Here is a 15,060-nt window from a genome sequence, read left to right as displayed (position 1 = left end):
CTAGGCGTGGGGCTGGAGGATGTTGGTGTAGTCGAGGGAGGTCTGGGGCCTCCCCTGCCGCGTGGCTGAGAGGAACCGCTGCACCTGAGGGGAGGGCGTGGGTCAGGGCGCTCTGCTGGCTCTGCCCAGCCCCCTGCCCTGGCCTGGCCCCTGGAGGTGGGTGCCCACCATGAGGAGTGTGATGGCAGCGCTGTAGCTCACACTGAGCAGGAAGAGTGTGGCGAAGATGCAGAGGCCAGTCCACGTCCACAGCGCCTCACTCTCGGCCTCCTCCACGCACACGTCCAGCTCTGGGAGACCTGGCCAGTCAGCCCTCCCGGCTCCACAGTGGCAGCGGTGGTCGGGGACAGGGTCCCTTGCTGCTCTCGGCAGCCCTTGCTGCTGTTCGGAGTGGCAGAGTACCCTATCCGGGGCCCTCTGGGACTGCGCAGAGCCGCCTGCCAACCCTGAGGGTGGGGACCCAGGTCCCGAGTCAGTCAACAGCCCAGGACCAGGCTGACCACTCCTGACCTCTCGTCTGTGGGCCCCACTCTGGCCCCATTTTCCCTCTGTTCCTTACGGCTTCTCTGGTTACCTCTACTCCACCTCTCTCTAGACCCCACCCCCTCCCCAGAGAAGGACCCAGCCCCTTGGCACAGGAGTGGCCCCCTCACTCAGGGCTCTCGGAAGGATGCGTGAGCTCTGCAGCCTGGCTCCCAAGACCTGGGACTCACTGCGTGGGTGCTCTAAGGGGCTGTCCTGGTGTAGACTATGAGCCCAGGCCTGTGGGAGTCCAGAACGGCCTCCTGGCCCGGCCCCGCCTACCAGCCTGGTCCCTCTGGCTCCTCTTGCCCTGGGTCCCCTCCACTCCCTTCCCCAATGCCCTGAGTTGCCTGCTGGTCACGGGCCACCAGCAGGCGCAGGTCCAGCCTCGGCCCCTCACACCTCTTTCTGCTGCTCCCGGCCTGGAGCTGGGTGCAGGTGGGCCGGGATGTGAGAGTGAAGCTGAGTGCATGGCTGTGATGGTGTGCAGGGACTGTCTTCAGACATGGAGGGGCTTTGTGCTCACGGGGTGCCCGGCGCCTGTGTTTGTGTGGATTTGGTGGGTGCTGTGCACTTGGTATGCATGACCACGGGGAGTGTTTGGATCGGGGGTGTCAGATGCACCCGTGGGTTTGAGGCCTGGGAGGGGCATGTAGCCTGCTCTGGGATTCTGGTGTGGGTGAGAGGGGGAGTGGGATGGAGCCCAGGTCCTGGGGTGCATCCTGTGTTTGACAGGGTGACAGGGAGGGTTGGACTGGAGGAGACCATGTGAGGGCCTCTCCATTTCTGTCTGGGATCCAGCGGCCCAGGCATGATTCAGAGGAAGTGCTTGGGAGTAGCCTGGCTGGAGGCAGCATGGGAGGCAGAGTGTGGGCCACATGTGACCATGTGTGGGGTGCCTTTGGCATCCTGGTGGTGGTGCAGGGCGCTGTGGAGTTGCTATGGGGCCTGGTACATGCGCAACTGTGCCTTGAGTGGGCGTGACTGGGTGTGACTGGGTGTGTGAGGCTGGCAGTTCCCTGGGAGCCGACTCAGGATGGACCGAGGGGCAGGGGAGGGGCAGTAGGAGAGGGGGCCTGGGTGCTGACCTGGGCCTGGTGTGCCCACAGGGCAGGGTGGCGGAGGCTGTGGGGTGTGAGTGGGCTCGGCCCCACTGGCCCCTGTGCTGGGGCCAGGGCTCTGCAAGGCGGGACAGGGCAGAGAGGCGAACCGCAGTGGCACAGACTCGGGGGAGGGCTGTCTGGGGGTTTCACTTAGGGCTGTTTTTCCACCTGGAGGGGCCTGTGTGCCCATCTACACCTAGGGGTTCAGGGGCTCCTGTCCAGGGGGGTAGAAGCCACGTCCCCAAGAGAGAGGGCTGTGGGGGCTAGGCTCCCTTGCCCCCTTCCCTGAGGACCTCTCCTGGGTCTTTGGACTCCTTGGAGGGGGAGAATCCAGAGTAGGGGCAGAGAGGGCCCAGGGTATCTGTGATGAGTCCCTGCAGATACACTGTTTGACAAATACCCCCGACATGAAGACAGATGGATGAAATGGTGCCTCAGCCCTGCCCACCTCCTCCCACCACCTCTCCTGGGGGGACTCAGCCCTGCCCACCTCTTCCCACTGCCCCTCCTGGGGGGCCCATTCCTGTGCCAAGATGCCCCTGCACACAGCCCTGCCCGCTGCCAAGAATGGGTGTACCCAGGGCTCTCAGCAGGCACGGTTTATTGGGGGTGGCTTCCTGGAGTGGTTGCAACAGTGGACAGAAGGTCTGGCCAGCCCTCCCCACTGCACAGCTGGATGGAGCCCTGAGAGGGAGGGAGGCAGGAGTGCATCATTTACCGGGATTTACAGACACTGCTTGCTGGACGATCCATGAGGGGCTCGCTGCCTCATGGACTGCACGGCAGATGAACTCGTCTTTCTGCTCCCATTCGGCCTTGGTCACCTCCAGGCGGCTGAAGACAAAGAAGCCGGAGCCCTTGGTCTTGCGGGGCTGCGTCACGCTGTGCCGGGCGTCCGGGAGCTGCACGTCGCTGTGCAGCCACTGCACCGATATGTCCTCAGGCATGAAGTTCTGGATCAGGCAGGCGAGGGTGCGCTTGTCCCGGCTCTCTAGCTTCTCTGGCGTTGCAAACACATAGACTTCCGGGGCAGCACGCGGGCCTGTGGCCAGACGTGGGGTCAAGCCCAGGCTCCGCTCGCTCGCTCCCTCCCTCCTCCCCCACGACCCTGGCCTGCCTGTGGCTCACCGCTGGTCTTGGTCATGGACCGCACGAGGGCCCTGGGGAGGTGGGGGTGGGTCACCCTGCACTGGTAGGTCTCCCCCTCAATCCAGTCTCGGGTGACCACCGGCAGGATGGACGTAACGGTTAACGTGCCATTGCGCTGCTTCTTCTCCGTTGCGGGGATGTGGGGCACAGGCTTCCCACTGGCCCGGGACCAGGTCAGGTTCACGGTCTCCTTGCTGGGTGCCAGGTCCACCACCAGACAGGTGATCGTGGGCGACTTGCTGATGAACAGGTCAAACGGGCTGGGCCGGCTTAGGTAGGCACTCACCCCTCTCGGGTTGGAATCTGTGGTACACCGGAGGACTGTGTGAGGCCCGCCCGCCACCTTCTCTGGCCTCTGTGTTGGCCACCAGGGCAGGTGGGAACGTACCTGCACACTTCTTGGTGCTGTCGTTATAGGTGGTACCTTGATAGGTGACCTGGCAGGTGTAAGTGCGGTCCGACAGCCAGTGCTTCTGGGCGAGGGTGAACTCACTTTGTGTGGAGGCCAGCTCACCCTCCTGCGTGGCAGGAGGGGTGGGCGAGTTCACTTTCATGACCTGCCCGTTCTCCAGCCAGGTGACATTGATGGCCCCTGGGGTGTACCCGGAGATGAGGCACAGGAGCTGGATGGTCGGGGGAAAGTGCCCGTCGTCATCGCAGGATGACTGTAAGATCTTCACGGTAGGTGGGGTGAAGTTCCTGGAGCAGACTGGGGGAGAGCTGATGGTCATGAGGGTTGTTGGCCTCCCTGAGCTCTGTGCGCCCTCCCTCTTGCCCCCACGTTCCTGGCCCGGGTCCCCAAGCATGCTGGGTGTTCCCACCCACCCCCTCACCCCCTGCCCGCTCTGCCAGCCCTCAGCCTGGCACTCCTGGGAACTGTGGTCTCTGAGCTTGGCCCTCTCTTACCGCCAAAGGTTTTGTTGACCTCTTTGTCTGCGGACGATGGAGTGTGCACCACATGGCAGGTGAACGTCTCCTTGGCCCACGCACCCGAGACGGTCAGCAAGCTGATGGTGGCATAGTGACCGGAGGGCGTGAAGGTGGTGGCTGGTAAGGTCATAGTGCTCCTGTTGAGGGAGCCTGCGTCCCAGGTAACCATCACCGGCTCCGGGAAGTAGCCCGTGGCCAGGCAGCCCAGGGTCACGGAGGTGGCATTGGAGGCAATGTGTTTGCAGCAGGGGATCAAGGGGAAGACGAAGGGGCTCTGTATGGAGGCTGTGAAGACAGAACCTAGTCAGTGCCAGCCTCGGGCCAGGGCCCATCAGGCCTGGGGGTCTGGATGGAGGAGCTAGGGACCCCGTGGCAGCCCAGGGATCCAGATGGCCAGGGTCATTCTGGGCCTTTATCCCTACAAGCCCCTGGCCCAGGGCACCTCCCAGGGCCGCCGTTCCCCCACCAGAAGCTGTTGCTCAGCCACTATCCTCAGGATGGGCTCAGGAAGGGGGTGCCTCCAGGATGACCCCAGCGTCCCCATCAAGGCCGCTGCAGCGTGGGCACTCAGAAGCAGAGGCACTGGGCCATGCCCCTAGGCTGAAGCCCGGGGACCCCATGGGACATGGAACACCAGAGCCCTCCCCCTTCACACTCTCTCTGGGCTCATGGTGGATGGTCTGCCTGCCCTCCAACCGACTCCCATCCCCCGAGGCTGTGGTCTCAGCTCCTCGGACTCTCGAGTGCCGAGCCCCCATCTCCCCATCACGGCAGCCCTCCCCTGACCTGCCAGGCGCCCCTGGTGCTCTGCCTACCCTTGACCTCTAGGGGAGGGCGGGAAGACCTGCCCTGATGCCCCGGGCAGTCCCTCCCACAACAGAACCCTGGCCCAGACATTGTGGTCTGCACAGCGTGGCCCTTCGCCCCCCAAGTCGCCAGCCCATCCTGCCCCTGGAGCCCAGTTTAGCTTGGTCTTGAAGTCTGCTCTGGGCACCCTGAAAATCACAGTATCCAGTCCCACTCTGCCCACCGGGACAGCCAAGTTCAGCTGAGACTGGCCCACTGCAGGAGGCACCCTCTGGAGTGCACTCTAGACCAACCTGGCTCAGCCTGGCCCAGGTCAGCCCAGGACCTCCCCTTGCAGGCAGCAAACTCTTATTTCAGTCCAGCCAGCTCAACCATTTTGCTTCTGTCTCAGCTCCTCTTAGTCAGCCAGGTGAGAATGGTCAGTCCAGCTCAATTTAGCCCAGTCCAGTTTAGCTCAGCAAAGCTGGACTTAAAATAGCCACCTTACCCCAACTTCACACAGATGAATACAGTCCAGACCAGCTTAGTCAGCTAAGTCTAGCCTAGCTAGTTAAATCCAGTTATGACCAGCTCAACTAATCCTACTCAGCTCAGCCCAGCCCAGCCGAACTCCGTTTAGCTCAGGCCAGGCCAGCCCAGCTGAATACAGTTCAGTCCAGCTCAGCCCAGTCCAGCACAGCCCAGTTTAGTTGAGCTCAGCCTGGCCCAGCCCAGCTCATATTAGCCCATCTCAGCTGAAACCAGTTTGGCCCAGCCTAGCCCATCCCAACTCAGTTTAGCCTAGCTCAGCTCAGCCCAGCTTACCCAGTCCAGCCCAGCAGCCCAATTCAGCCCAGCCCACCTAGGTTCAGCTCTGCTCAGTTCAGCCCAGCCAAGATCAGCTTATCCCAGCAGAACCCAGTTTAGATCACCCCAGCCCAATTCAGTTCAATAATCTAAGCCCAACTCACTCCAGCTTCTCTGTCCATCTCAGGTCACTCACCCAGCCTAGCCCTCCCCAGTTCAACCCAATTTAGCTCAACCCAGCTTAGTCAGCCCAATCAGCTAAGCTTGGCTCAGGTCTGTCCAGCTCAGCCCAGCTCCATCCACCTCAGCCCAGTTGGCCTGGCCCAGACAAACCCTGTTTAGGCCAGGCCAGCCCAGTCCATGTGAACTCAGCTGAACCCAGCTCAGGTCAGCCCAGTTAAGTTAACCTCAACCTGACCCAGCCCAGCCCATATTAGCACATCTCAGCTGAACTCAGTTTAGCCCAGCCCAACCTAGGCCAGCTGAACCCAGGTTAGGTTAGCTTAGCCTAGCCTAGCCCAGCCCAGCCTAGCCCAGCTCACCCCAGTCCAACCTAGCTCAGTCCGCTCAGGCTAGCCTAGTTCAGCCCAGCCCAGCCCAGTTCAATTCTGGTCAGTTCAGCCCACCCCAGCCCAACTGAACCCAGGTTAGCACAGCTCGGCTCAGTTCAGTTCACCTTAGCCTGGCCCAGCCCATATGAGCCCAGCTGAACCCAGTTTAGCACAGCTCAGCTCACTTTAGTTCATCTTAGTTGGGCCCAGCCCATGTGAGCCCAGCTGAACCTTGGTTAGCCCAGCCCAGCCCACTCAGGGCTAGCTTGGTTCAGTCCAGTTCCCTTTGGCACAGTTCAGTTCAGCCCAGCTCAGATCAGCTCATCCCAGCTAAACCCTGTTTAGCTCAACTCAGTTCAGCAATCTAAGCCCAGCTCAGTCCAGCTTCTAACCCTGTTCATCTCACAGGTCCCTCACCCAGCCTAGCCCTCCCCAGCTCAACTCAATTCAGCTCAACCCAGCTTAGCCCAACTAGCTAAGCTTGGCTTAGGACAGTCCAGCTCAGCCCAGGTCTTCCAGTCACAGCTCAAGCCAGGCCAGCTCAGCTCCATCTACCTCAGCCCAGTTGGCCCGGCCCAGCCAAATCCAATTTAGGCCAGGCCAGCCCAGCCCATGTGAACTCTGTTGATCCCAGCTCAGCTCATCCCAGTTCAGTTAACCTCAACCTGACCCAGCCCAGCCCATATGAGCACATCTCAGCTGAACCCAGTGTAGCCCAGCCCAGCCCAACCTAGGCCAGCTGAACCCAGGTTAGGTTAGCCCAGCCCAGCCCGCCCCAGTCCAACCTAGCTCAGCCCGCTTGGGCTAGCTTAGTTCAGCCCGGCTGAAACCAGTTTAGCACATCTCAGCTCAGTTCAGTTCACTTTTGCCTGGCCCAGCCCATATGAGCCCAGCTGAACCTAGGTTAGTCCAGCCCAGCCCACTCAGGGCTAGCCTATTTCAGCCCAGCCCTAATCAGCTCATCCCAGCAGAACCCAGTTTAGATCACCCTATCCCAATTCAGTTCAATAATCTAAGCCCAGCTCACTCCAGCTTCTACCCCGTCCATCTCAGGTCACTCACTCAGCCTAGCTTTCCCCAGCTCAACCCAATTTGGCTCAACCCAGCTTAGCCCAACCAGCTAAGCTTGGCTCAGGTCTGTCCAGCTCAGCCCACGTCTTCCAGTCACAGCTCAGGCCCAGCCAGGCCAGCTCAGCTCCGCTCCGCTCCATCCACCTCAGCCCAGTTGGCCTGGCCCAGCCAAACCCAGTTTAGACCAGGCCAGCCCAGCCCATGTGAACTCAATTGAGCCCAGCCCAGGTCAGCCCAGTTCAGTTAACCTCAACCTGACCCAGCCCAGCCCATATTAGCACATCTCAGGTGAACCCAGTTTAGTCCAGCCCAGCCCAATCTAGGCCAGCTGAACCCAGGTTAGGTTGGGTTAGGTTAGCCTAGCCTAGCCCAGCCCAGCTCAGCTCAGCTCAGTTCACCCCAGTCCAACCTAGCTCAGCCCACTCAGGCTAGCCTAGCTCAGCCCAGCTCAGCCCATCCAGGTCCACTTCTGGTCAGTTCAGCACAGCCCAGCTGAACCCAGTTTGGCGCAGCTCAGCTCAGTTCAGTTCACCTTAGCCTGGCCCAGCCCATATGAGCCTAGCTGAACCTAGGTTAGCCCAGCCCAGACCACTCAGGGCTAGCCTGGTTCAGTCCAGTTCACTTTGGCTCAGTTCAGTTCAGCCCAGCTCAGATCAGCTCATCCCAGCTAAACCCAGTTTAGCTCACCCCACCTCAACTCACTTCAGCAATCTAAGCCCAGCTGAGTCCAGCTTCTAACCCTGTCCATCTCAGATCCCTCACTCAGCCTAGCCCTCCACAGGTCAACCCAATTTAGCTTAGCTTAGCTTAGCCTAACCAGCTGAGCTTGGCTCAGGTCTGTCCAGCTCAACCCAGCTCAGCTCAGCCCTTCCAATCACAGCTTAGTCCAGTTCAGCTTGACTCAGCCCAGCTGAACCCAGTTTAGTCTAACCCAACACAGTTCAGCTGAACCCAATTGAGCCCAGCCCAGCTTAGTCCACTCAGGTGAGCCTAGTTTAGCCCAGTTCACTTTGGCACAGTTCAGCCCAGCCCAGCTCATCCCAGCTGAACTCACTTAGATCACCCCAGCCCAATTTAGTTCAATAATTTAAGCCCTGCTCACTCCAGCTTTTAACCCTGTCCATCATCAGGTCTCTCATCCAGCCTAGCCCTCCTCAGCTCAATCCAATTTAGCTCAGTCCAACTTAGCCTAACCAGCTAAGCTTGGCTCAGGTCTATTCAGCTCAGCTCAGCCCGGCTCAGTGCAGCCCTGCTAAGCCCAGGCCAGGTCAGGTAAGCTCAACAGGTAATACTCTAGCTTGGTGTCATTCAGTCCAGATAGTCCACGAACACCCCTTTTATCCTAAGTAGAGAACTGTAGCTTGTCCCTACTCCTGTGTCGGCCCAGCTTATTTCAACCAAGTCCTGCCGAGTCCAGGTCAGCCTAATTTAGCTTAACCCAATCCTGGACCACTCAGTGCAGGCCACCTCAGCTCAGCCTGATTTTGCCCTGCCCCCCAGATAAGTCCAGCTCAGCCCAGCTCAGTCCACCTTAGGGCTTAGAATAACCCAGCTCAAACCTGGCTCAACTGAGGGTAGATCATTTCACTCTACCCAGTCCACTCACTCAACTCAGCTAAACCCACCTGGCCCAGGCCAGCCCCGATCGCCCTGGCTCAGTACAGCTCAGCTTGGCCAGCCTATCCTCTAAAGGGACAGGGTAGCCCTCTCAGCCCACCCAGCTTGCCTCAGCTCAGTATGTTCTGCCTGTCTAGTCCACTCAGCCAAGCCCCATTCAGTCCCTGTCTGTCTAGTCCACTCAGCCAAGCCCCGTTCAGTCCATCCAGCTCAGACTTGCCCAGATCTGCCAGTTGTGCAGTGCAGCTCAGGACGGATCCCTGCTGCCGCCTACCCACCCTCCCTCCCGGCTCTGGGTTAGCTATCCCTGTCCTGGGGGTGGCAGTCTGCACCCAGCCTAGCCTTGCCCAGTGTGGGGCCTCTGACCTTTTTAGTCTTGGGCCCAGCTCTGTCCCAGCCAAGATTCCCAGCCCCTTGCCTTCTCCAGGTCGGTGTTAGGCTGTTTCTAGCTTTCCTGTGTCCCCATGCAGGGAAGGGGTGCCTAGAGTCCATGCAGTGACCAAGAAGCTTGGTTTATGCTGTGAGGGTGGCCCAGGAGTCCCCTCCCTGTCAGGGGCCCAGGCAGCTTCTCCCTCACTGCTGCCTGGGCCAGCCCCTCGATTGGGGTTCCCTGTGGCCTGGGATACCTGAAGTGCCGGGTCCTCCATTTGGTACCTGTGGCTGGTATGGCCCATCCGGCTCCCTGTCGCGTTCCTGGATAGCTCCCAGATGATCAGTAACCATGGTGGTTATTTTTATGCCAGGCAATGGAGCCTGGGTAGGGGGAGCTCTGCCTCAGTGCTTTCAGCTAAAAATGGGGTGGGAACCCCCGGAGGCCCGGGCCGCCCTGGAAATTCCCTTTTCTCTCTGTTCTTGGGAAGTCGATTGAGCAACAGTGGGGGCTCAGGTGAGGCTCCTTTACTACGGACGCACACCGAGTGCTGGGGGAGGTTCTCTGCCCTCTCAGCCCCCACCCTGGGGCCCCTGCCCAGCTCCCAGACTGTCACTCTTGATGCATGCCTGGGCTTGGTGGTGCCGGTCAGCAAACTCAGGGTCCCGCTGCCTGGGAAAGGGAGAGGGTACTGGGCAATGCCACCTCTGCTCCCACAAAAGCCTTGTGAAGAAAGGATGGGGGCTCTTTTGTGCAGGAGAATGAGGCGCACTAAGGTGAACTCAAGGGCCGCGTGTCCAAGGTGTGCGTGCAGGGCTTCCTGATGGCCACAGCCCTTGTCCCCATGACCCGCTTGGAGCTGGCACCCTGCACGGTGGCCTCACCTTGTACTCACTCCCAGGTCACCGTCCTGCAGCCGGGGGTCCCCAGCTGGGCTGCTCCTCAAGGCAAGCACACGAAGGCGGGGGCTTGGCCACGGGCTGGCAGGGAGCTGGGCGGAGGTGGCTGGTGGCTCTGCAAGGTCCCTGCAGCTGCTGGAGGCTGGGGATGCCATGCCCCATCTATGCCGTGGATGGGTGTGGGCACATGAAGGCTGGGCTCGGACTCAGTGGTCTTCCTGGAGGCGCCCATGGCATTTGTCCCTGGTTGCAGCCCTGAGCGAGATGATTTCCTTCACACCGTTGGCCTGCCTGTCCCCCGGAGGCCAGCATGCGTGGAGTGGCCACCGGGGAGGGGTGGGGTGTATAGAACCTTTGGGGAGGGAGACACTGGGACCCTGCCCCCAGGACCCCGGGTTCCCAGGGCTGGTGGTCCTGTGGAGGGAGAGGGGCTGTCAGGCCTGGCACCCTCAGAGGGATGTTCAGCACGTGTGGAAGACCCTGGAAGGGCTGTTGGCTGCCAGAGCCCTGGAGGGCTATGATGTGAGGCTCAGGGAATCCAGGCTGGGTGTGAGTGTCCTGTTCCCAGGCTGTCCAAGGCCCCCATGCCCTGCTCGTGGCCCTGGGGAAAGGTGCTGTGTGGGAGGGTGAGGAGGAAACGCTGAGTTCCCTGGAAGGACCCATGATTCTGAGAAACCACAGCAGGGGTGGCGAGCCTCCTGCCCCCTCCGGCCCCAGTGAGGCTGTGTGCACTGTGTGGGTGTGGCTGGGGCTCCACTTGCCCCCCCATCTACCTGCTAATTTTCCCCAGGCTGTGGGCATTTGGGGCAGGGGCCTCAGTGAGACCCTCCTGGCCTGCTCTCTCCCAGTTCTATCCAATGCCCCAAGCTGTGCTAGGCTGCAAGGGCTGGGCAGAGTGGGTCCCCAGGAAGGAGGATGGCATCCCAGCTGGGGCTCCATCTCTGGCGCCTGCCAGCCTTGAGATCCCCAGGTTCTGTGTCTCCCTCTTGGGGCCCACCAGGCCTGCTCAGCTCCGAGCCCCATGTCCGTTCTCACCCTGCTCTGCTTTTCCTTGGTGCAGTGGCCCTGCCCTGGCCTCCAGAAATTGCCTTTGCCCCCACCCCTTCCTGTGTGAGGGGCCGGCCTGTTCCTCTCCTGCCCAGCATGTGCCCACCTAGGCCCAACAGGCACAGTGCCCCAGCCCCTCCTGCCCTCTTCTGGCCTTCATGCCCAGCCAGTGGCCTGGGCCTTTGCCAAGGCCTTGGTCTGTGTCCAGCTGCCGCTCCTGTGGCCCCACAGTGCTGCGCCTTTCCCTCAGTGACGGGGGCTAGACTTTGCACTAGAGTGGGCTGTGTCTCAGCTGTACACACTGTGTGTGTGTGTGTGCTGGGGTGTGTGTGCAGGTATGCTTGTCGGGGCAGGGGGAGAGTCTGCCCTCCTGCCCCAGGCCTGGAATGGCCCTACCAGGGTGGGTGGGGGCAGCGTGTGTGAGGACAGTGCAGCTTTAGACATCTGTGTGTGTCTGTTGGGGGCGGGAGGACATGGTGTGGCATGAGTCTCAGGTTCCCCATCTCCATCCAGCTGCTTCCGGATGGCCGCACTCCTCAGGGTGCAGAGCAGCCTGGGGGGTCAGGAGGCTGTCAGGACACTGGAGTCAAGCATTGGCAGGGATGGGGTTGGGCTGGACAGGCAGCGTGGCCAGGGGGCTTTGAGCCAGGGCAGTGAACCACCCCTCAATTATTTTAAGTTTTGAAAGTCATATTTATTCAAGTGTAGTTTATATGCAGTATAATACATCCTGTTACATGTGAGTTTCAACAAATGCAGAGTCTTGCAACCACCACTGTAATGCAGATAAACAGTTGTAGGAAGATGTAGAATCTCTCCGAAAATTCCACCAGCCCCTTTGCAAACAACGCCTTCCTGATCACTAGGAATCCATTGATCTGCTTTCTGTCAGAAGACTCTGACTTCATCATCCAAATGATCTATTATGGAAAATGTTATAAGCATACAAAACGCACAAAACCGTTTTAAAAAGTGAGATATTTTAAAAGTTTTCTTTAGCATACAAACAAAATGAAGGTACCTTCCCATTTTACTACAGACGTGCAGATATTTTTCTTGGTGCATAGAGATAAGGCAGAATTAGAATAAACATGTTCTAAAACTGACCTCCGGAAGAACTAGTCTTAGTCATTTCTTTGCAGAGTATGTGAATCAAGATTAGGGTTTGGTCTTTGGTGTCAGCACTGTGTCAAGGATCAGATAGAAAATACAAATGGAGGAGCCCCTTTCTGAGGCCAGGCCCCACTGTCAGGGCATATGTGGTGACCGGAGGCCAACACCAGCTGAGGCTAAGAGGCTGCTCTGAGGAGGGCGAGTTTGCAGCTGCCTCTTGGACCCTTTGTTCAGGACCAGGACATGTGTGGCTGGGCAGCAGCCTTCAGACCCCCGCAGGCTGGTGCCCGGTGCCCACAGCCCTCTGTGGGGTTGTCAGGCCCCTGAACCCATGGTGGGGTGCTGGGCTCCAGAGTTCCCTGGGACCAGCTGACCTCTTGTCCTTGGTTTTGGCCCGAATGCAAGTCCCTGGTCTCCTCCGAGTAACTTCCTTTCCCCAGGGCTGTCCAGGCCCCACTGCCGCCTGCTCCTTCCCAGGGCCTCCTGCAAGTCCCGATGCTGACACTTCTTTGTCCACCTAGTTTAAACTGTGGCCGCCGCCTCCAGCTCTGTGTCTGCCTCCCAGCGAGGGAGCCGTGGTTGACGATCTCATGAGTGTCTGCCCTTCTGAAGGGTACAGTGTGGAGTCTCGTCAGTCTCACTTAAATGCCTAAGCACCTCTTCAGAAACCAGGGAGTCATCCGGGTTTCTCCATCTTTTCTCTAATCATGTTTTCTAAAGTTTTTCGTGGCAATTTCCTGGCAATTTGCAAGACAGGATTTTTTGGTTGCCAACTTCTGATTAGCTTTAAACTTGCCACGATCTCCCAGGTCATCCCATCTATTGATGATGCTCATTACATTCTTCCTGATTTCCATGTGGTCAAATTCAATAGTTATTTATCCCAGGCTTGTATTTTGGAGGCTAGAGAACTCTGTTACCAGCTATATCTATGCTGTGGCTGCTGTAACAAAATATCACAAATGTGGCTTAAAACAAAAATTTTTTTCAGTTTTGGAAGTCAGGAGTCTGAGATCAAGTGTTGGAGATCAAGGTGTTGGTGGCTGTCTCTGAGTGCTCCAGGGGAGGACCCTCCATCTCTTCCAGCTTCCTGTGGTGAAATGGTTTGGATGCATGTGCCTCTAAATTTCATGTTGAGATGTGATGCCCAGTGTTGGAGGTGGGGCCTTGTGGGAGGTGATTAGATCACAGGGCTGGACCCCTCATAAATGGTTTAGCACCATCCCCCAGGTGATGAGTGAGTTCTCCCTCAGTTAGTCCATGCGGCAACTGGTTGTTTAAAATTCTGGGACATGCCACTTCTCTTCTCTTGCTCCCTCTTGCCATGTGACATGCCTGCTCCCACTTCGCCTTCTGCCGTGATTGCAATCTCCCTGAGGCCTTGAAGCAGATGCCGGGGCCATGTTTCTGGAATGGCCTGCAGAACTGTGAGCTAATTAAACCTCCCTTCCTTCCTTCTCTTCTCCCTTCCCTGCCCTTCCCTTCTTTTTGAGACAAGTTCTCACTATGTTGCCCAGGCTGGTCTCAAACTTCTGAGCTCAGGTGATCCTCCTGCTTTGGCCTCCCAAAATGCTGGGATTACAGGTATGAGCCACAGTGCCTGGCGCAAACCTCTTTTCTTTATAAATTACCAGCCTCACATATTTTTTTTTTCTTCTAATAACACAAACTAACACAGAAAATTGGTATTGAGGAGTGGAACATTGCTATAAAGATTCCTGAAAATGTGGAAGCAGCTTTGGAATTAGGTAACAGGCAGAGAGGTTAGAAGAATTTGGAGGACTCAGAAGACAGGAAGATGAGGGAAAGTTTGGAATTTCTTAGAGACTGATTACATGGTTATCACCAAAATGCTGATAGACATATGGACTGCGAAAGCCAGGCTGATGAAATCTCGGATGGAAATGAGGAAGTTATTGGGAACTGGGGTAAGGGTCACCCTTGTTAAATCCTAAGAAACAACTTGGCTGCATTGTGTTCATGCCCTAGGGATCTGTGGAAGTTTGACCTTAAGAGTGATGACTTAGGGCATCTGGTGGAAGACATTTCTTTTTTCTTTTTTTTTCTTTTCTTTTTTTTTTTTTTGAGACGGAGTCTTGCTCTGTCGCCCGGGCTGGAGTGCAGTGGCCAGATCTCAGCTCACTGCAAGCTCCGCATCCTGGGTTTATGCCATTCTCCTGCCTCAGCCTCCTGAGTAGCTGGGACTACAGGTGCCCACCACCACGCCCGGCTAGTTTTTTGTATTTTTTGTAGTAGAGACGGGGTTTCACCGTGTTAGCCAGGATGGTCGCGATCTCCTGACCTTGTGATCCACCCGTCTTGGCCTCCCAAAGTGCTGGGATTACAGGCGTGAGCCACCGTGCCTGGCCGGTGGAAGACGTTTCTAAGCAGACATTTCTAAGAGGTGACCTGGTTGCTTCTAACAGTTTATGATAAGATGTGGGAGCAAAGAAATAACTTAAAGTTGGAACTTATATTTAAAAGGTATAAACGAAAAAATAAAATGCTAATCCAAGGGGATTCCAAAGAAACCTGAAAAATCAGTTCAGGCCATGACAGGAAGGGGAGGAGTTGGAGGTACCTCACTATAACCTCCCCCTTTTGGAGTTTAGGCTCAGCTGACCAGTATTAACATTAAAACAAGGAGCTTAAGACTGACAAAGCAGACTCCTTGTAGCAATAAGATATCAAATTCCAATCTCACTCTGGTATAGCATCACATGACAGGTGGCAGGCATGGAAGAACATTAAAGTATTTTATCCCAGAATATATTTCTCTGACACATTTTGGAATGGCCCTGCAAAGCTGTCTCTTGTGGAGGAAATTTATATCCTGTAAAGAATCTTCTTCCCTTTTCAGATCTCTTCCTGATTCAGGAGATATTTATTTGAGTCTGGCACCTTTTAGGGTCTGATAAGAGACATTTACCATCTCTTCTCTCTGAAACCTGGAGGCTTCATCTACATAAGAAGAACCTTGGCTTCTACAACCCCCTTTATCTTAAGCTTTGCTTTTTGCTGACTTCAACTTTTTAGGTAACAACTTTTCCAGCCAATTGCCAATCAGAAAATCTTCAAATCCACCTGTGATTTGG

General features: G+C 57.3%; 2 gene segments (V, D, J or C); both read right to left on the bottom strand.

The window, feature by feature from the left end:
• LOC139355535 (immunoglobulin heavy constant epsilon-like) lies at positions 1-1,174 on the bottom strand. The segment is given in 4 exon segments: positions 1-84; positions 169-517; positions 832-950; positions 1,049-1,174. Coding segments are annotated over 4 exon segments (678 nt in total).
• Positions 1,175-1,968: 794 nt separating this feature from the next.
• LOC105489916 (immunoglobulin heavy constant epsilon-like) lies at positions 1,969-5,470 on the bottom strand. The segment is given in 5 exon segments: positions 1,969-2,667; positions 2,754-3,077; positions 3,163-3,483; positions 3,681-3,989; positions 4,805-5,470. Coding segments are annotated over 4 exon segments (1,170 nt in total).
• Positions 5,471-15,060: the final 9,590 nt, after the last annotated feature.

Source organism: Macaca nemestrina, chromosome 7, assembly GCF_043159975.1.
Source record: "Macaca nemestrina isolate mMacNem1 chromosome 7, mMacNem.hap1, whole genome shotgun sequence".
In the NCBI taxonomy this organism is placed as follows: Eukaryota; Metazoa; Chordata; class Mammalia; order Primates; family Cercopithecidae; genus Macaca; species Macaca nemestrina.
Note: the sequence above shows the minus strand (reverse complement) of the source record. Positions and strands in the feature narration are given on the sequence as shown.